General features: G+C 34.0%; 1 protein-coding gene across 7 annotated transcripts in view; it reads left to right on the top strand.

Annotated features, from left to right (window-relative positions):
• The window catches only part of LOC123547155 (Kv channel-interacting protein 4-like), a 548,972-nt gene that overhangs the window by 186,780 nt on the left and 339,574 nt on the right, over window positions 1-22,618 (top strand). The window contains exon 1 of one of the 7 annotated variants that reach the window (XM_053551426.1): window positions 12,320-12,516. The exons of the other annotated variants lie outside the window; for them this stretch is intronic. Within the exon in view, the coding sequence (XP_053407401.1) occupies window position 12,516 (1 nt within the window). The 5' untranslated portion in view covers window positions 12,320-12,515. Of the gene's footprint in view, window positions 1-12,319; window positions 12,517-22,618 lie in introns of those variants that run through there. 7 annotated transcript variants of the gene reach the window in all.

Here is a 22,618-nt window from a genome sequence, read left to right as displayed (position 1 = left end):
ACTATATGGCAAGTTTATGCAATACAAAAATGTCGTGAAATATAATACTTTCTTCATATGTCAGCGTGCATGTTATGAAAAATGGTACGTCTTTCTCAACCTTACTAGTACGAGCAGATATACAATACCAAATTATACTTTAGATGTGTTTTTATTAGTTAATATTATTACCTCATCCGCGAAATATTTTATCAAATCACTCAACATACAATATTACCTGAAGAAATCGAGTATCGTAATGTTAGTCTATATTTAGGCAATACACATGAATCAAATACATGCTCTATTGTTGGGAAGAAACCATGAGCGAACAGCATGGATCCTGATCAGACTGCTCGGATGCGCAGGCTGGTCTGGATCCATGCTGGTCGAAAATGCACTACGTTGGTTTTCTCACGGTGCGGTTCATTTATTGTTAAAAGTATATTTTACACGTACGCAATGTCTCCTCTTTGTTTATTACGTGTTCATTTCGAACTATGTTGGCATGATCATTGCTTCAACAGCTGTTAATGAAATATTTATCAGGCAAATGAAACTAATAAAACGCATGAGAATCTGGCAATCATGTATTTTTTTTTTTTTTTTTTTTTTTTTTTTTTTTTTTTTTTTTTTGATTCATGAGGTTGTCAAAGGTCTCCATGTTTATTTTTATATTGCATGTTGGTAGTTTTCGATAGACATTCCAGATCAATACAATGCATGTTTATACAAACGGCGTTGAAAATTATTATGAAGTAGTGTAAAACGAAACCATCTGGATTCCACTACCATGACATATTTCAGTATTCACTAATCTCTGGCAAAGAGGAAAGGCAGTTCCAATCTGCTTGTACGTGTCTTATACCAATTTTTATTACGATTTTGTAGAGGAATTTGAACATGGATACAATTATTTAATGCGATTGTCGAAGCCCAGGAAAACACTGACGTTGCGATTATGCTTTTGTGTACAAAACATATTTTTTTTTGTATCTTAACGACATCGTCTGGCACGGTTCGAGAAACACAAAATAGTAACAATTGGTCTTCATCTTTAAGATTGTTTAGACTAGTTAATGGATACACCAATGATTGTTTCTCCATTCTTTTGTCTATGTGATCTATCTGTCACGAAACTGGCTTGTTAACAAAAACTTTGGAAATAAATGTCTTTGCGTTATCTATTGTCATCCAACTCCATGCGGTCAATTTGTCACATGTTCAGCGCACATCCAAGTTATGCTTCTTGCGGTAAATGCACTATCACGGTTCTTTTTCATCATCATCATTGAACGTGTCCTTGATTACCATTTTTATCTCATTGCTATGCGTTGAATTCCATGTGGTTCTTCCCTCTGTATGTTGTTATGGGATTTGTTATTTTAATTTGCATTGCATTACTTTTCAGTGTTATTGTGTAGATTATTGACATTCTGTGTAAATTCAAATGTGTAGATTAATCAAGTAGCATATAGTAACATTGGACTAAGTATTTGTTTATTCCAGAGTAATTTGGGCATGATGTACGTATTTTCCTGTATTGCAAAAAAAATGTCTCCTTTCTTTCTCGGAACTTACTATGTTAAAAGCCAAGAGATATAAAACCACACATAGTCCCTTGAGAGATCAAAAGATTGATTGCTGGAGGTAAGTAAATAATCTAATAAAAGCAACTCCAAGAAAACAGGCTAGTAAAAGCGTATACAATTTAGGTTTTATCAAGCCAAATTAAGCTTTTTAATTTGATAGATAATGTGTGCCTGCGACAGAGGTTCATTTGCTTATCAAGTTGTTCTGTCTTCTTCATCTGTTCAGTGTATATCTGCCTTGAGCAATTAGAGATCGATGGTAATACATTTTTTCCTTTCTACGGTACTGACAAGGCAGACAAGTATTTGTTTCCTTGCTTCTTACATAACAGAAATTCAAAGCTGTTGTTACGACTTTGTGCCAGAAATATAATCATTATAACTAATAATCTCACATATTTACTATATTGTACTTCAGGTCCGCGTTTCATGGAGAGTCTTAAGTTAGTCCGAAGTCCTAGGACCTAGGACCAAAGTTAGGATGGAATTGGTTTGCACTTAATACTGTTTCAAGACTTAAGGCTCTCTATGGAACGCAACCCTGGTAGTCATATAAATTTCGTGCATATTTTGAATATTTTACTTTCTAGATATTTCAGCATGATAGTAATTGAAAAAGAAATTATTCACAGCTTGTTTGGTACGCGCATAATGTTCTTTGCTATGTTAATTAAAGTTTCATATCAATGTAATCAATTTATAAGAAGAACAATTATTATAGAAATTGGATTGAACAAGAAATTTATAAATTGTATGTTCGTAACTGAAACTGTGGCAGGCATATTATAAACAGTCCCATTATGATCATGTAAAAATGACGTTACTTCTGTTAGTATCACGTTTGATATATTAATTGTAAAAAAGTCCTTTCGTTTTTTATACATACTGTACTTTTAGCGCTCTTACTGAATGATTCCTCTCTTTGTAACGGAGGAAATAAAAAATAAGACAAAATGAAGTTGTAACGTGATGATAATAATAAAACAACAACTACTCATAACGAAAACAATAAAAGTTTTTGTATGAAAATGAAAAGGAAACATGCACAAATACAACTTGCTTGTTGTTGTATTGTATATCTTACTTTCACTTTTATATCATGTTTGAAACTTGATAAACACAATGTAAACGACGCCAAAACATAAGCAATATTAAAGATTATATATCACTCTGAAACCTTTTTTTCAATATTTATATAAATAAATTGCTGTCTTTTTAACAATCAACAGTTACAACATGATATTTAATTACAAAAGTTGCTCCATATGCAAACATAATTTTAACCGCGCCATGAGAAAACCAACGTAGTGGCTTTGTGACCAGCATGGATCCAGACCAGCCTGCACATCCTTTGGATATCTTTAATCGATTAAGACTCGTGAACACCAGATCCATGACTGCACCTTTCATGAAAATGTTGCTTCAAGCATTCACTTGGTGACAGATACTTCGAGCTACATTTATAATACAGGTATCTGATGTAATTGATATCAGCGGCATTAAAATCAACAAAACGTTGAAGAAACAGTGAGGGATCGAAACGCACATAGTCATTTTTCCTCCCCTAATGGAGCATTTGTGACGAGAGTACTGGACTTTAAGGTCCGCCTACTCAACAAATGTAATGCTTTACTGTAATCAGTTATATTCATCGTTATCCCATAACAATAATGGTAAAGGTAAACAACCTGCCGATCAGAAAATCGTGTCTAGGTTTTTATTCATCATTTTCTCAAGACATTTTTACAAGTTACGCACTGAAAGCTTTAATGGATCCTAGATCCCATCAAAATATTTAATACAACTGGGGAATTACGGGGAAGCTGTTTAGCAGGCATTTTCACATTTTGCAAACGGAAGATAGATTTAGTATTTCAAAGTTAACGTCATTTAATCCAGTGTTCGACAAAAAAGATTCTTGGATATATTGGAGTCTCAGAATTTACCATCGGTCTGCTTTTGTTTCTTGTTCTAAGGATTTTACTTAAAGCAAAAATTCAAACCAATTCTAACAAGTTGAAAATGTACTGATCTAAATCGCCAGCTGGTCTGTTTTTCTAATTAAATGGTTTATGACAAGTGGACTTGTTTAAACAATATTAAAGATGAAGACCAATTGTTACCATTTTTATCTTTTCTAGTTTTGGATAGGTGAGGTATATCCACCCTTACTATGTATACACAAGTAGTTTTTAGCTCATCTGATTTTTTGAAAAAAAATGATGAGTTATTGTCATCACTTGAGCGGTTGTCGGCGTCGGCGTCGGTGTCGGCGTCGGCGTCGGCGTCTGCGTCGGCGTTGCCTGGTTAAGTTTTATGTTTAGGTCAGCTTTTCTCCTTAACTATCAAAGCTATTGCTTTGAAACTTGGAAGACTTGTTCACTATCATAAGCTGACCCTGTATAGCAAGAAACATAACTGCATCTTGCTTTTTGCAAGATTTATGGCCCCTTTTGTACTTAGAAAATATCAGATTTCTTGGTTAAGTTTTATGTTCAGGTCAACTTTTCTCCTAAACTATCAAAGCTATTGCTTTGAAACTTGGAATACTTGTTCACCATCATAAGCAGACCCTGTACATCAAGAAACATAACTCCATCTTGCATTTTGCAAGAATTATTGCCCCTTTTGGACTTAGAAAATCAGTTTTCTTGGTTAAGTTTTATGTTTAGGTCAGCTTTTATCCTAAACTATCAAAGCTATTGCTTTAAAACTTGCAACACTTGTTCACCATCATAAGCTGACCTTGTCCAGCAAGAGACATAACTCCATCCTGCTTTTTGCAAGATTTATGGCCCCTTTTGGACTTAGAAAATATCAGATTTCTTGGTTAAGTTTTATGTTTAGGTCAACTTTTTCTCTTAAACTATCAAAGCTATTGCTTTGAAACTTGCAACACTTGTTCACCATCATAAGCTGACCCTGTATAGCAAGCAACATAACTCCATCCTGCTTTTTGCAATAATTATTTCCCCTTTTGGACTTAGAAAATCATTTTCTTGGTTGAGTATTATGTTTAAGGCAACTTTTCTCATAAACTATCAAAGCTATTGCTTTAAAACTTGCAACAGTTTTTCACAATCATAAGTGGACACTGTACATCAAGAAACATAACTCTATCCTGCTTTTTGCAAGAATGATGGCCCTTTTTAGACTTAGAAAATCATGGGTAGGACAATATTTCTATTCTACAAAAAAAATCAGATGAGCGTCAGCACCCGCAAGGCGGTGCTCTTGTTATAATATTACAACGGCATCCACGGGCGAGTTATGAAGTTATGAAGCTGTCTTGGACATCAGAATATAGCATTATCCATGTCAGGAAACTACCAAGCTGGCACGAAGAGGGCGATTATTCAACCTTGGTTACATTACTTGCATAAGAGATGAATAATTTTGTGACCGTTATTTTTTTAAACCTGACCAAAAAAAAAACTGTCTAAATAATTGATTTCTTTCAACTGTCGTATTTCTACAAAACCGGAAAACAAAACAAAAATAAACTATACCGGAAATTCCCTAGACAGACGAAAAGATTGATTACGAAAAAAAAGATTGATTGAATAATTCAGAAAGGAAACTTCATAAAGTCGTACTCATAAAATTACTGCATTTTATGTCTTATCTAGGCAAATGATATTTGCATGTATGATAAAATACTGGCATGTGACAGAAAGGTCATTGATAATAACGTTAGCCTTTTCAAACGTCTTGAGAAAAATCTTATTTGACCAGTTACATCGGCCTAATATTTATTGACAAATAAATTATTGTGAATATAACTTCCCGTGCTGATTCCATACTTTCTGTTGAAGTTTACTCAAGTATAATGCATTGGAATACGTGTCAAATATGTTTTTCATTTGTTAGTTTGAATAAAAATTGTAGTCACGTTGATACTAAATGTACTAAAGAGCACTTCTACACATTTAACAAATTGTATAAATACGTACTGTCCAGAAAGTACATTTGTTATTATTATTAAAAGCTAACAACTAAAAATAAAAGTTAATTATTATCTGTGAAACTTGCCAATAAGGTACACATTTGGGATAGAAAGGGTGTGTATTTATAGGTGTTCTAAATTCAGATGTCAATAATAGTACCAACCTTTAAGCCGGAAATGCAAACTAAAAGCTTTGATTTGCAATAAGTATTCTCTAGCACAAATTGATTGTACTTCTTAGTTAGTAGCGTAAACCTGCAACCGTCTATATATTAAAGCGAAATACGGTACAAAATGGAAATATTACGAAGTTTTTTAATGCCATCAGCCTGAATTTGTCTGCTTCGATTGCACCTATATCACTAGATGTCAAATCATCTTAGAAATGACAATTTTTTTGACTGCATACCTTCGTGAGAACATTGAACATATTTCTGTAAGATTATAAATAACTTTGGACACATGACATGACATTAAATAGTTATTTTGCAACAACAATACAAATGAATATTTTCATGCTTCAATGCAGTAGTTATCTGATGTAAGTGACTTTTCAGAAACAAAAGGGCATTGCGTCTTTCATTATGCCTATACAGCGAAACATAAACGCAACGAAGTGTAAATAATTGAACACTTTCAGGAAGAAATGTGTGAATCAGCATGTATCTGTCTATGAACATCACGGCCATAATACTGCAAAGTAATCTTAGAGCGATAATAAAAAAGATCCCACATGAGTTTATAGTTTTTCAAAAAATTAGTCAATAATGAAATAAACGTTGTTCGTTGCATATTTTTCAAAATTCTTGATCTTGCTTAAATAAGTTTACAAATGAATAAAATACCTTGCTGACGAGGTACAATACGATATTTGTTTAAAAATGCGCCTTCGTTTCTAACATTGTTAGTTAGGTAAACTTATACAGTTTAACACCAGAAAACGTCATTGATCAATTTGTATGTGCGTGCTTCTCATTCGTTTATTTTCACCATAAGCACAAAGTATTTATATCAAGTATTTGTAGTATCACCGTAAGCAAAGCATTTTAAAACATTTCTGGCCAGGTATAACATCGGAAAGAAGCTGAGAGTTTTTTTCTACAAGTCCTCACAAGTCATTTGAACGGGCAGGTGCACGTTTTAAAAAGGTAAAAGCAATATCAAATTATAGAATGAATTACTTTTAGTGGAAATTAAACGGTATATTACTCTAACAGACGGATGTAAATTTACTGATATATTCATTGAATTCCGGAAAAAGACAACTTAAAGGGCCAATCCTTTCGAAGTTCCAACGCCTTTAAAACCATTTCTTCGTTTCGATTATCATCAGTTGTACTGTTTATTTCTTTACAAATGACATTCTGACTTAAAGTGTGTGTGCGGTGGGTTTGGGGGGGGGGGGGGGGGGGGGGGGGGGGGGGGGGAAGCGTGTATCAACTTTCCGAAAATATTTTAAGTATCCTTTGGCAAGGGACATTAATGTAAAACAGGCATATGACAAGTAGGCTGTTAGTAGGTTGTTGGTAAGACGTTGTTCGTTTACCAAATATTTATTTGGTATGGTGGTATGTTGCTAAACCTTAAAGAAAAAGTCGATTTGTCCTGCGACGGAAAACTATTGAGACACTTCTTGTGTGTATTAGCAAGTAATTTTCTGTTAGGTGTTATGTATTTTGCCACTGATTCTTCTTGTATTGCAATGTCTTCTAGGATGTAAAAACAATATACTCGCAGTTACGAAATGTAGTCCTATAAGTTTACAACAATGGAGTTATATGGGATGTGTAATAGTTGGGTGAATTACAGTGTGTAATATTCACTAATGCTGGGTAATTAAACGCTACCGATAGAAAGGAAGCATTGTTTCAGATACATTTTATTGACAGAGCTTCATACAAATATACTGAGTATTTATTCTGACTCTGTTGCTCTATCGATTTTGATTTTAAATACGTCATAAGTCACGGTAAAAATTCCCTAAGGAAGACAGCAAGAATATTTCCCATAAAATGTAGTTCGCCACAATCCTTTACAATTTAAGATATACTTTAAGGCTCTGAATATGGCTGCATTGAAAAAAAGCTATTTAATTAAAAAGAAGTTTTCGGAAAATGATTAAAATTGACACTAACATTAATGTAAATGGTTTCATCATTTCTTGCTATATACATGTTATTACTACACAGAGAAACGAGATACAAAATAACAAACGAGTTGGGCCCAAATTCTTCCATCTCAGCGGGAAACCCTCTCTAGTAGCGTCAGTATCTTATACATAATCTTAATCTATCCGTTTTATATAAAATTCAGTACAGTATTATTTAGGACATCTCCATTACACTAAATGCAAGGGGGAATTTACAAGAAAACAAAACTGTAATTAAATTGCATTTGTATGTTGCATAATATTGAAGAGCACTTGCTGCTCCCTTTATATGCTCTCTGCTTTTCTCTTATGCTCATGTTTTATATAAATATCAATCGTAGAGTCTTAGAAAAATCTAGTATATGACGATCTTTTGGAAGCATAGATTGCAACCAAGCAAAATAATAGTAGACTTAATTGCATTAAGTCTGTTCATGAGAGGCAGTGGAAAGTGCAACACCCCTCGCGCTCTCTAGCACCGGTTTAAGCGGAACTCTATTACATAAATATTGAATGGATTCCATGATCCCAAAGGACCAGAAAAAATAATAACACTGAATCCAGGTACGGGGAAACTTAAAAATTGCTGTTGTGATAGTTAATAAAAGCTATATAAAACATTCTGTAATGCAAGGGAAATTGACGCGAGAACAAATGATCTGCTCTCAGTTGCATACAGCAACGCTTGTTTTGTATCCTGCTAATTGTTAAATCAAATATAGTTTTGTGTTTTGTTGTGTATGAGACTGTTCACGTGTTAACATATCTTTAATGCTTATTTTGGGTGCAAGTACTATCAGAATTAAACAACCACCAGTATAGCCCATGTAGAAACATTGTATGATATGATTACATGCTAGATCTTATGGTTGACAGGAATGTATTTCAGGAAGTTGTTATAATTATCGAGAATCGCGACCAAGTCGTGAATAATTTCAAACAATGAAAAGGGCTATATGTCTCCATATTTACAATATACCGATGTGCCTTTTAGTTACTTACTTTAACACATTCAAATTATTTGACTCTATGTTTTAATCTCTGATGGTTCTTTGAGATCATATTTGTTATTATTGTCATTATTGCCAGGTAGAATGTTCCTTAAATGACGTCGAAGTTGTTCCGTCTGGTGAACGGGAAGCTGACTTTAATGTTTTATGCGACAAAATGTGAGCAATTTATGATATAATCTTGCTTACAAATGGAGAGAAAATATAATGTAAATATTAGAAATGAATTATTTTTTAGTTCATTCTAAATGAACGACATAAAAGAATCGGCAAATTAAAAATGCATCGCTAGCGCGATTCATGGATTTGCCGATCTTATTCTGTCGTTCATTTCGCATTAACTCCGAAAAAGAATTCATTTCTTAATTAGAGCTCTATTTATGTCGACTCTAGGCGGTGTCATGTGTGTTACACTGCTCATTATCTCTCATTAACACACTCAATTAATCCGAGTCTGCTGTAAATATATTGATTAATTGTGTTTTGTACTTCCGCTGCGTCTTCTTATAGATACAGTAATCATATTTAATTATTCAAAGTTCATATTGTCACGTATTTTCATGGTTCATGACGTTACTAAAATAACAGTATGTTTTCCATTCAAACAATTGTTTTACCCAATAACCTTATATGAAATACCGTCGAACATTATGGTAATAAAAAAGAAAGGAATCAACTTAAAACAGTAACATCACTTCATGTAATGAAATATTTTTAAGATATATCGGCAGCTATTTTATTCCCACTCTCGTATCTAATTGGTGGTCATGCAACGTCGAGAGTATGTTTATTTCAGCAATCACCATCTCATCTGTTATCATAACACGTACATATCTGTATAATTACATTCAGGATCCATGTGCGCAGACAATGAAGACAGTGTATGTCTCCTTTCTATTGCTATTCATTCTGTATTTGCCTAATACTTCTGAAATATAAATGGTTGAGCATGGTTAAGAAAAATATTAAGTGAGACTACTTACTTTATTTGTGACGTCAAATATCACGTCAGAAATGACGTAATGATGGCGTTTCATCATTACATGCGTCAATATGTTCATCGTTTCAAACACGTTTCTGTTTTATTTATCTAACGATAAACACTACAAGTAGGAATGCGTTCCTCGTAGAATCCACTGTAGCTGAATAAAAACATTTCAGATCTAGGTACTGTTATAATTATCTTTTTTATTAAATTTAAAGTAAAGCAAAAAAGACGATGTATTATTTTCTTTTCATGTCATCTCTTTATTATATTTCATTCTTGGAATGTTTCTCTTGAAAACAATATGTTAAGTTTAAATGTCCTTTGTGCATTGTAATCACGTCTAACGGATAACACATGTACACTCATATACATGTACACTCATTTTCTTGTTCTGTATTACAACACCTACGTAACAGGGTATCAGTTGTCTTTATAAACGGGACAACTGTAAGTATAATTCAAAGATAATGAAATCAACCTAATGTTCCTGTTACTTTAGTAAAGTTAATACATTTGTATACTGTCTGGAAAAGACCTTTGCCTCATGGCATTGAAAGGTTAAGACATAAAAATAATTTAAGGAAAACCTATAGATAGAAATCTGGTTTAAAAAATTGATAACGAATCCTACACATGTTATTATATACAAATTATACAAGTCTAATAGCATGCTTTTATAATTCTGTTTTCAAATAATCAAGTGCCAAGCTAATGAATGAATACATATACAATTCTCTTCCCTGTCGCCTTATTTCCACAATGTTGTAAGTCCATTTTTGGCAAAATTGAGATTTTAGTGTCATTAAGCATGTCTCTATGATGGTGAATTTGTGGCCTTGTAGAACGAACACAAACGGGCTAAACTGACACTCAAATCTTCAAACGTCGTTTCCCAAAACTGCCAAAAAGTTGGTTAAGGCATTGTGGAAATAAGGCTTCGATTTATCTATTGACGTAACATTTCCACACACACGCGTTCCTGTTCTATAGTTCCTTCCTGTGATAATTCCCTTGAATATAATATACTACGTTTAACTGTTTCAGTTTGCCTAGTAATTAAATTCAAACGAGAACACATACATCTTTACTTTTATTTTCATGGAATATGGCGTCTATGTAACAATGTTACCGTTGTCTTTATAAATGTGCTGTTTTGTATTAGAAAACCATAATATGGTTTATTTTCGTCTTGATGTTATTGCAGAAAGTAAATACAATGAACGAACGTTAGGCGTATGTCTTCATAAATTCAGTCAATGCATGTAAGATAATTTTGTTTTCATAGAACTATACTGAGCTGTGACTTTATTTATTCGTTCTTTTCTGCGTGATCGTTCGTGTGTCTGAATTGATCTATCATTACTAATGCAAGCTTCGCTATTGATTTCGAAGGGAGTTCAACAATTTAACATCTTGAGACCAACATTTACTGTACCTGTTTTCTTGTAAAAGTAAGCATACTATTCATTTTATTTCAACATTCTATCAATTATCTGTATTTGAAAACTTTAACTATAAAATACGTTTTTATGCCCCCACTCGGGAGCGGCATATAGTAATTGCAGTATCCGTCTATCAGTCCGTTCGTTATTTCCGAACTCGTGCTCGGTCTGTTACTTTGTCATCCATCAAGAAATTTTAATATTACTTTGCACAAATATGTCCTATAACAAGGCAATTTGTCATGAGCAAAATCTGTGTCCCTAGCTCAAAGATCAAAGTCACATTTGGAGGTCAAAGATCAACAGGGCTTTTTCCTGTCAAGTCTGTAACTCAACCATCAGTGAAGGGATTTTAATATTACTTGGTTGAAATGTTTCCCACAATCAGACAATGTGTCATGCGCAACACCTAGAAATCTAACGTAAAGGTCAATTTTACACTTGGAGGTCAAACATCAGTACTGTAGTATTTTTTTTTTACTTTTTACAAACGTTTACCACGATCAGACAATGAGTTTGCGCAATACCCAGATCCCTAGTTCAATGGTCAATGTCACACTCAGAGGTCAAAGGAAATAGTGTTGTTGTTTTTCTGTCCGGTCCTTCTTGAAGGGATTTTAGTATTGCTTGGCACAAATGTATCCAATAATGAGTTAATGCAGTGGTCTAGTTTTAAATGTTTTCCATATTAACTTCTTAGGCACACATCGCCGTTTAGAATGCTGCAAGTTTTAATACTCTTGCTTGTTCGAGAGAGTACCCTGAAATATGTAATTGATAAAAACGATTAATGGAAACGCTAACGGAAATCTTTACCTCACAAAGATATACATAATTTTCAGTAAATCTGATTTATCGGGAAAAAAAACATGTTGTCAGTGCATTTTGCAGTAGGCAGTTTTGAGTTAACTGTTATTGATAGTCTAAGTGATGTTTTGTACATCATTTACTATAGAAAAAGCAAATCGCTTTTAACTCTATTTGCCTGCAAATATAAATCATTCTTAATGAAAACTGGCTGCGTAATGTAGGTCATTATTTAACAGTCGAAGTGCTACTAGCATGGATTTGTCCTATAAGGCAAAAGTCGATTATAGTACGTGTTGATATGAACAGTCAAGTTATTTCCTACAGCGTTTGATGCTAGATATTTTGCCACAGTTTCTTATTGTCTTCGTAGATGTTCTAGAGATGAATAGCATAAAGATATATTAGATTAATACAGTATGCTTTCAGTTACAAATAATAGGATATGAAATATAGCTCGGTATTTTTGCAACAATGGAGTTATATCGGATGTGTAACAGTGGGTGAATAAGAGTGTATATAAATTGTACTGGATAAATAAAAGCTATCGCTAGAAAAGGAATATTGTTTCAGACAGAAGATATTGAAAGATCTATATAAATAGTGAGTATTTATTCCCTTGTCGCTTTTTACACACTATTGCTATATCAATTTGCATTTTCTAATACCTCATATTAACTAGAAGTTAACTCTTTAATTGTGCAAGAGAAAACATTTGTTTTCATTGAAACACAGTTTATTTAATTTTGAATAATTTAGCTCTGCCAAGTGTTCTCTACACCCTAAAATTTACAAATTGGATATGGCTGTTGTAAAAACTATTACATTGAAAATCATATCAACTGCAAGCGAAGTTTTTTTTCAGTACCAATTTAGAGTTTTTAAACTATTTGTTTAATGTATAAAATCATTTAAATATACATGGAAGAGAACTTGCTACTTAAACGTTTTATAAGAAATTCAATCGTTAATTTTAGAAACTTCCTTTAATACAAGGAGACTTGATTTTGATTTTTACTTAAGTCATAACTCTCATTACATTACAAAGAACTAAATTAAATATTAAAAAATGTCCCATAATTGATGCATTTCATAGCCATAACGTTAACGTATTAGGAACGAAGTGCAGTTACAAGGCACATCATTATTAAAGAAACTCACAAAGGTATCAGTACCTCTGTACGATTAGATGAGTTTGGTGTGCATGTAAACCAATCACGGTAATCACCTCCTCACTTGCTGCTATAGCACATATATATCACATAAATGTATCACGAAATAAGTAATCAGTGTTGGATCTCTGTACTCTGCCTATTTCCTTTCGTTCTACATTTGCTGTACAATTATTATATCAGGTAAGGAACAGTTGTTGAACATGTTTTTTTAAGATTTGCCCGGAATTGAAATTCATGTTACCTAACACTGTGTCTTGTCTCCACCCTTTTTGCAAAATTGTATAATGATTTATGCTTCTACTAAGACATAATTACTTCTTAAAATGTTATACTTAGCTTGAAAGGCATACCTTATTTTAGACCTACATTTATAAATTAGATATGTCAACAGATTAATTAATTAAAGGAGCTTGAAAGGTATTGATGTGAACGTTACACATTCCGTCCTGCACTGCTTTATAACGTAACATTATCTATTAGAGCTTGACTATGTGTTGCAACATTATGGTCTCATGATTGTCGTTCTTCTATTTTATGTCCACACTTCCTACCAGGAAATGGCTCATTTCTAATTGTTTTTCGAGTAAGTGATCGCGGGAAGGACTTACGGGAGGAGATCATTTATAGCTGTATAAAGGGAGATTTCCACATTAACGATCCATTAGGCTAATATTTTAAACTGAACGAGACTTAGCCTAATTCACGTGTCATATGTTTTACTTTATGTAGTAAATTCTGGTATTGTCTCAATAATGAAAGAGTTTTTTCTCGGAGTTGTTTATTTACACTGTCTTGTCTAACTAGTTGTTAAATGGTTAAATGTGAGACCTTTCCTTTATATGGGTTAATGACCATTCCTATGTGGTGCCCTTATTATCATCTTGATTTTTCTACGTCGTTTTATTTAATTTTATGTATATTATTTTGAATATTGGTTGTGTTACTTCCATTCAATTCTTCTCATTAGATGTTCTCCTTTTTCATGCCCCTTTTTCTCATCCTTTGTCCTTCTTACCTCCGCGACTCGCCAGTCGCAAACAGTTCTGAAAATTGGAGGATGAATTGTATCATTCGTCACAATTTTCCATTATGCATATTCAGTGAAATGGAAACCCATTTTAGTAACAAGTTTAGAAAATTGTATATAGCATACAGTGAATCACCATTTACTTTCACACGTTTGCATTTTGTAAATCTGTTGCAGTCCAAAAAAATCGACTTTGTCTTTTCTCTAACGTGTCCAATTTCTGCATTTATTCCTTTAAACGGCAATTGCAGTGTACATTGCCATCGCGTTACTTCTTGAGGCTAACGGCAATTTCGAGGTTATGTTGGGAATAAAAGACAGTGTGTATTGTTGAATGGTCATAAGTTATATACTATTTTATTCCGTATTAAATATCATTTAATTTTCTTTGAAATTGTAACATTCTTTATAAACGCTTGCGTAGAATGCGGCTCAGAGAAAACGTTAATGGGTTTGCGACAACAGAAAAACACGGTGAGAGATGTAACAGAAGTTTATTTACGTTTTGTTGGGTTTGTCTCACCGAGACAATTATAGGTCATGTGGTCACTTTCCACCTTTTGCTGGTAGCGGAAGGCCACGGGGCCACTCCGTGTATTATTTCATTACGAGCGGGCACCTGGGTAAAACCACCAACCTACCGTAAGCCAGTTGGATGGCTTCATCACATAAAGAATTTAACACCCCGTACGAGGCTCAAACCCATATTGGTGAGGGGCAAGTGATTTGAAGTCAGCGACCTTAACCACTCGGCCACGGAGGCCCCATTTAACAGACGATATCAAGCGGTACGAGTTATTATGCGATCATAGGATGAAAATGACACACACAAAAAACGTTTTAAATACACTTCTGGCATTGACACGTGCATAGACGGAAATGAGTTCAAAACAGAAATTTGCGGCAACAAAAAGAAAAGGAGGAAAATCATAATTCACAGCGATAACTATGAGAGTTTGACAGGAATAAACTTTAAGGAAACTATGGATAAGTGTTATATATTTTCAGCAAATCAAGACTGTATATGCATTTTTAAACATGTTGTTTTCTTGTTCTGTACGAGTAATTTTGTAAAATTGAAATACATGATTTAAGAACTTTAAATGTAAAGACAACTTTATCAAAATATCACAATTTATAAAACTTACCTTCTTTAAAACGTACATCAATTATATCTAAATCTCACAAAACATGTGGTAATATTAATGCAAATATCAAACGCATAAAAAGTTACTTCAAGTAAAAATGTAACAACGCTAATTTTTAACTCCAAGTGACGCGGTGTGTATTTGAAAAAATAACGGTTCATTGAGTTCGGTGCAAATAATCTTTTAAGGCTAGTATGACGTTACTGTACATACAAAGTAAAGTTGTACATTAATCAAGCTAAGCTGTTGCCAAAGATGTTTTTATGAATTGGAAAGGCACGTGAATATCAATATATTTTTTTCCTGAATAAAGTGTGTTTTATGTTTATATTTTTCTTCATTTTTTATGACATAAAGTACAAAATTATGTATGTTAAGAGTAACAGCTTGCTTTACAATACACAATCAAAGCCTTGAGATGTCTGGTGGTTGCGGGTTTTGCTAGAATTATTTTCATTTAAAATGCAAATCTATAAATATACATGTATAAGAAACAAATACTAATGTGCCTCATATCTAAGATAAACTCTGCCTGACCTTACATGAACAGCTGGAAGTCAGAGATATAACCAGGGGCTGGAATACCTAATCATTGACATATGTCATATAATCTAAATGGCCAGTGTGAATGGATAGAGGATGAATAAGAACTACTTGATGATTGATGATTCATCCGCATTGTCCATGAATGGGACTACTTTGTATAGCACATGAACATCCTTCCTTTGGATGTGATTTGGAATCAAATAAAGATACTACATGATTGTCAGAAATACACTTAACTTTGGTAGCGGGATAAATCCCGCAACCAAAAATGCTTCTGTTAATTTTTGTTTAACAAGTTAGAAATGAAGCTGTCTTGGAAAAAGTGACACACCCCTGTATACTAAAATGTTCCATTTCTTTTCAGAAAAAGAAAAACACAATGTCTAGTGAAATGCAATCACTCTCGAGATTATGACGACATAAACAGGTCATGGGTGATTCATCGTTTTATCGAAAGAAATCTGAACTGTATTTATCTGCCCTTACTTGTTAGTCTGTTTTATTCGTGTCAATATGTCTTCATCATTGTCAGTTATGGGATTGTCTTAGGTGAACTATACAATTCTAAGCATTATGTACACTATAAATCTTCATCATCGTAAACGAACAACACATGTGAGTCTTCGCTTTCTCTGTAACAAAAAGAAACCATTCATTAGTCGAAGTAGATGTGGGTTTACCTATGTTCTAATGGGAAAAGTCTCTGTCACTTGTGATTCTGATATACAAATGGGACAGACGGTTTCTACAAATAGATTATTCCGTGGATTTTCTCGATTCACTCCTTTTTATATCGTAATTTAAGTTGAACTCGAAAGTACATTAATCGGCTTGTAGACATAATTCATAAATAACTTTTAACATGTTTTTATACGGTTATAGAAAAAAAGGTGGACAATGGGAATATCGTAATATATTAGTAGGTATTGAACTATACTTGATGCAGTAGAAAACCAGTAATGAATATGTAGAAATTCTTATCGATATTATACTATTTTAGTTACTAATAAAAACAAACATATGCACACAGTGCATATAATGGAGGCTTGTAATAAAATGCCAGACGAAGTCGAAACAAACAACATATAGTTACACAGTTATTATTTAAAAGTGAAAGTATGAAATCAATAACTTCTAAATAATTCAAAAATTAAGTATGCGAATAAGCTTTACAATGTTTTAACTGGTTCAATAGACATACTAGATCTATTATTAACAAAACGTTCTATACGCCTTTGATACATTTTCGTTATTGTAGAGTAAATGTAAATAAAGCGTTGTAGTTTATATTAATATTTTTCTAAAGGTCCTGTCATGGCATGGCATTGTAAAAACACTTGACATGCGAAAGTCTATTGTAAAAGACTTGCTTCTTGTTGGGACAATAAAAGTCCCGCTGATTTACGATGCTTCTTCTAATATTAATAGACCTACAGGTGGTGATAAACAACCTGCTCGGTACAAGGCAATAGGCTCTGAATTATAAATAATAAGATACAAAAATATTCATTGTTGTATAATTATACAATATAGTAGGGTATTAGTGTGTGCAGTATATTGTATGTCTAGTCGTATGTGCCGGATACATAAATAATACAAAAAAAAAGGAAATTACTTTTAAACAAATTCAAGTTATTGATTAAAAAGTAAGTATTTATTGCAATATAGATTTCCATACACTGGTGCAGCATCAAAGAATCATGGTCCCTACAATTGTGTTTGTCAAAATAGAAAATAATTTTATTCTAACTATGCTTTGGGAAGCAAATAAAAAGAAACATTATCAAATAAATCTTAAATTTTACTTTTATTTGTCTCAGTAATATTTGCATTCATAAAATAAAATTATATTACCATGTAGACATTGAAATTTATAAGTTTATTTGCAAATACTCCTAACAATATCCAGCGTGTCCAACGTATACGTTGCATTTACGGCGAGTACGCTACATACATGGTATATTGTACGCTCCATTAATTTACCGGCATTTCCTGTTGATTTTGTCAACATCCTATGTGGTGCGGTAAGAAAAACTACTCATTTTCATCGAAATTCAACGTGTTCAAAGAAGCGATATGTTCAGTGCGAGCTGCAGATCATTCAAGCTCCCCATGGTAATGTGATTTTGGTCAGTAATTCTCTAGTTTCTTCAAACATTCGAGTAAACTGACGTGTGAAGTCGGTTTCGAACTCGGATGTTCACTTTCAGGTTCATTTTCTGTCTCTTAAAATCATTCTGTTGATTTTTCATCTGTTTAACGCGAGAATAGTATAACAAGTTACAAATAAAAATATATATCATGGCGTAAATTCATGTTTTAGGGGAGCATTATGCCAAAATTAGCGATGTACGCCCCATATAACGGCGCGTCTACAGAAGTACGCCACATAAAAAGGCCGTTATATTTATAGCAACTGATTACGTATGTCTTCACTCGCATTTATTCTTTCATTTTATTTACACTTTTTAACAATTATAAACGGTTTTGGAATTACATAATGTAATAACAGTAATATTAATTATTCGAAAGATAAAATAAACATGCTTGTTTTGTATAAACAGTCCGGTATAGAATTGCCCGTTAAAGTTTTTACTTGGGAATCATGAACATTCCATAAATTTTCGTAAAGTAATCTTCGGTGTCGGAACCTAAAACGAATTAAAAACTGAAAATGTATTTCACAAGTAACATAATGTCGTATTTTAGGTAGAGTGCGGACAAAACGAATACTGCTAGTGTGAACATGGCCTGTAACTTCACAACATGCCCCGCGTCTGGGGTAGGTTGTGACAGTATGCGAGGTACACTGTGTGGGGTACACCCTTACCTTTCAGTATGGTATAGCAGTATGAAAGTACATGGCATTTAACCTTAGGGAAATGCTGAATTTCATAATATATCTTATGTCGATATATATACATGATAACGAACTGTCAGAACACAAATGTGTAATACGTCAAAAATTACTTATAGCGGTCCAAATTGGTATTTCAAACACAGGTTCGTTGTCCTTTTGTTTACAATGCTTGTGTTTCCAAGAAGAGTATTTGAAAAAATGGCGTTTTTAAGATATTTGCAAATGACGTCTAAGCTCTTCAATAAATATTATAAGTCACGTGTGGCACAACCAACCCGTGGCACATTCAACAGCGTTCTCCCCTACTTATCTGATCAAACTAATAATCATCATTTCTTGTTCATTTCCTGAATGAAAAACACTTGTTTCCAAGATAACCGTGGACGAAATTGTCGATTTTTCTTTTAAAGTATCTAAGAAGAAAGAAAGACATATTTCCTGTTGTAAGTGAATCCAGAAAGTAAAAATGAGCCTCGCTATGAGAAAACCAACATATTGGCTTTCAGCATGGATCCAGACCAGCTTGCATATCCGCGCAGTCTGGTCAGAATCCATGCTGCTCGCTTTCAAAGCCTATTGCAATTAGAGAAACCATAAGCGAATAGCATGGATCCTGACCAGAATGCGCGCATGCGCAGGCTGTCTGTATGTCGCAAAGCCACTGCATGTTTGTTTTCTGATGTTGCGGCTCAAATCTACAAATGAAAACAATTAAAATTCGTAAAATATGTTACATGCACGTGAAATAATATAAGAATAAAATCAATGCCAATAACATTGCGTAACCACTACGCCGTCGTGTAATGTGTTTTCTACATATGTAATTATTTTCAGGATACGATTTTTTCGTAAGCTAACGTAAACGCCCGAAAATATTGGCGAAGATTAGTGAGTGCCAGGTAAATGCTTATGGACAACTGACTGAATATTATTATACGTGATATCTAATAGTGAATGTAACTCTACAAACACAGTTATTTCATGTCTTTAGTCAAGTTTATTTGTTAACATTCGGCATTAAAATTAATATTTTAAAGGGATTTTTTGCTAGGAATTTATCATAGTACGCAGAGGTGGGGTTTAGTTATCCTCCCCGGAAATTCCTTACAATAATGACAGTAACTGTTGCATTTTAGATAAAGATAACGGCCTTTTTATGTGGCGTACTTCTGTAGACGCGCCGTTTTATAGGGCGTACATCGCTAATTTTGGCATAATGCTCCCTTTAAACATGAATTTACGCCATGATATATATTTCAAATTGTAGCTTGTGATACTATTCTCGCGTTAAACCAATGAAAAGTCAACAGAATGACTTTAAGACAGAAAATGAACCTGAAAGTGAACATCCGAGTTCAAAACCGACTTCACACGTCAGTTTACTCGAATGTTTGAAGAAACTAGAGAATTACTGACCAAAATCACATTACCATGGGGAGCTTGAATGATCTGCAGCTCGCACTGAATACATTGTATATCGCTTCTTTGAACACATTGAACTTTAATGAAAATAAGTAGTTTTTCTTACCTCACTATACGGGATGTTGACAAAATCAACAGGAAATGCCGGTAATGGAGCGTACAATATACCATGTATGCAGCGTACTCGCCGTAAATACGACGTATACGTTGGACACGGTGATATTGTCGTAACGTGATTTTAAACGATATCATGGGGATAATTTGGAGTACTTGTGTTATCTATAATAGATAATATATTGGAGAAAATGTTGTAATTCCAGCAAAACAATGTGTCTGTTGTACTCTCTGGTCTATGGAAGCCCTGGAGGGACAATTGATTTCCGTACTTCCCACTTCTCACTTCTAACTTTTGCACTTCTCACTTCCTGCTTCTTGACTTCCTACTTCCTACTTCTAACTTGCACACTTCTGACTTCTAACTTCCGCACTTCTGACTTCCAACTTCCTGACTTTCGACTTCTAATTTCCAACTTCCACACTTCTTACTTCCGACTTCTTGACTTCTTACTTCCTTCTTCTAACTTCCTGACTTCCGATTTCCAACTTCCGCACTTCTGACTTCCAACTTCCTGACTTCTTTCTTCCGACTTCCAACTTCCTCACTTCCGACTTCCAACTTCCTGACTTCTTACTTCCGACTTCCACACTTCTTACTTCTAACTTCCTGACTTTCGACTTCTGATTTCCAGCTTCCACACTTCTTACTTCCGACTTCTTACTTCCCTCTTCTAACTTCCGCACTTCTGACTTCTAACTTCTACACTTCTGACTTCTAATTTCCTGACTTCCGACTTCCAACTTCCGCACTTCTGACTTCCAACTTTCCGTCTTTGGAAGTCGGAAGTAAGAAGTGTGGAAGTTGGAAGTCGGAAGTAAGAAGTCAGGAAGTTGGAAGTCAGAAGTGCGGAAGTTGGAAGTCGGAAGTCAGGAAGTTAGAAGAAGGAAGTAAGAAGTGAAGAAGTCGGAAGTAAGAAGTGTGGAAGTTGGAAATCAGAAGTCGAAAGTCAGGAAGTTGGAAGTCAGAAGTGCGGAAGTTAGAAGTCAGAAGTGTGGAAGTTAGAAGTAAGAAGTAGGAAGTCAAGAAGTTGGAAGTGAGAAGTGCAAAAGTTAGAAGTGAGAAGTGGGAAGTACGGAAATCAATTGTCCCTCGAGGGCTTCCATACTGGTCTGTGTTTAAGAAGACGGACTTAAATGATGTTTGAATTATGTTCAGCGTTTTTGTCGCCTTATTCATTTACACATAGGTTGGCTTATTCATTTCCAAACTTAAATTGATTTCAGTGGTAATGAGGAATAAGAGAACTTGCATCTGATTCACGTACTTATAAAACATTCACATTTGCACTTGAAATTAAATTGATCATCGATATTATAATGATGATAATAAATAAATAATGAATAGTTAAAACAAAACTGTTGTAGCTTTTGACACCCTATTTCTCCATCGGTTTACATTTTCATGGAAACAATTTTCTTTGCATTTCAGAAAAATGTTGATAAGCATTGGAATTATTTTGATTCTGTGAGTGATGTTATAACCACGTGCTTAAACGCGTTAGTAAAGTTAACGGGGGCAAAACCTGAGTGGTATTAGAATTGTTACTAGCGTTGTATTAATTTTAATTCAGTAGCCCAATAAACAATGGAATTGATGACCTTGAGAAAATATTTCTGAGTCCAGAAAATGCTACAACTGTCTTTGAAATAAATTTTAAAATTTGAAGAAATCCGATTTCTTTCCTTTAAAATATCGGAGAATTAAACTATGTGACTTAGATTGTGCGAGGAATATACATGTATTACTCATAAAAACTTCTTAAGGTACAGATTTGTTTATGACATTACAGTGCAAAGGATGTTGCTTAAGGTAGTGAAGCTGTAATCAAATTGAGCCGTGCCATAGGAAAACCAACAAAGTGGGTTTGCAACAAGCATGGATCCATGCTGATCGCTTTTAAAGCCTATAGGAACTGGACAAACTGTTAGCGAATAGCATGGATCCTGACCAGACTGCGCGGATGCGCAGGCTGGTCTGGATCCATGCTGGTCGCAAATCCACTATGTTGGTTTTCTCATGGCGCGGCTCAATTCAACATTTTTCCGTTTGATGACGTATTTTCCGTATGCCATGTTTGTATTCTTTGTTTGTTATGGGAAGGAAATTTTCCGTTTATAACGAATGATGCTAAATAGCGAACGAAGAAAACGCAGTCGCCGGAAATTGCCGAGCCTTTTCGCGGTCCAGCTGACTTGACAATACAGAAAATTAATAAAACTTTCTGTTTGTATAAGTGTCGTTTATTATTAAGCAAACTCTTGTAGTAAAAACGAAAGTTTTGTTATACAAATGTTATTGGTATGAAAACTTTACTTCTGCCAGTTTTCACAATTGATTGATTTATGATTGAAAGAGTTTAAATGCCTTAGAACTATACTAAGCGTAATCAATTGTCTTGCGAAAGTATTT

This window comes from Mercenaria mercenaria, chromosome 9 (assembly GCF_021730395.1).
Source record: "Mercenaria mercenaria strain notata chromosome 9, MADL_Memer_1, whole genome shotgun sequence".
Taxonomy (NCBI): domain Eukaryota; kingdom Metazoa; phylum Mollusca; class Bivalvia; order Venerida; family Veneridae; genus Mercenaria; species Mercenaria mercenaria.
Note: the sequence above shows the minus strand (reverse complement) of the source record. Positions and strands in the feature narration are given on the sequence as shown.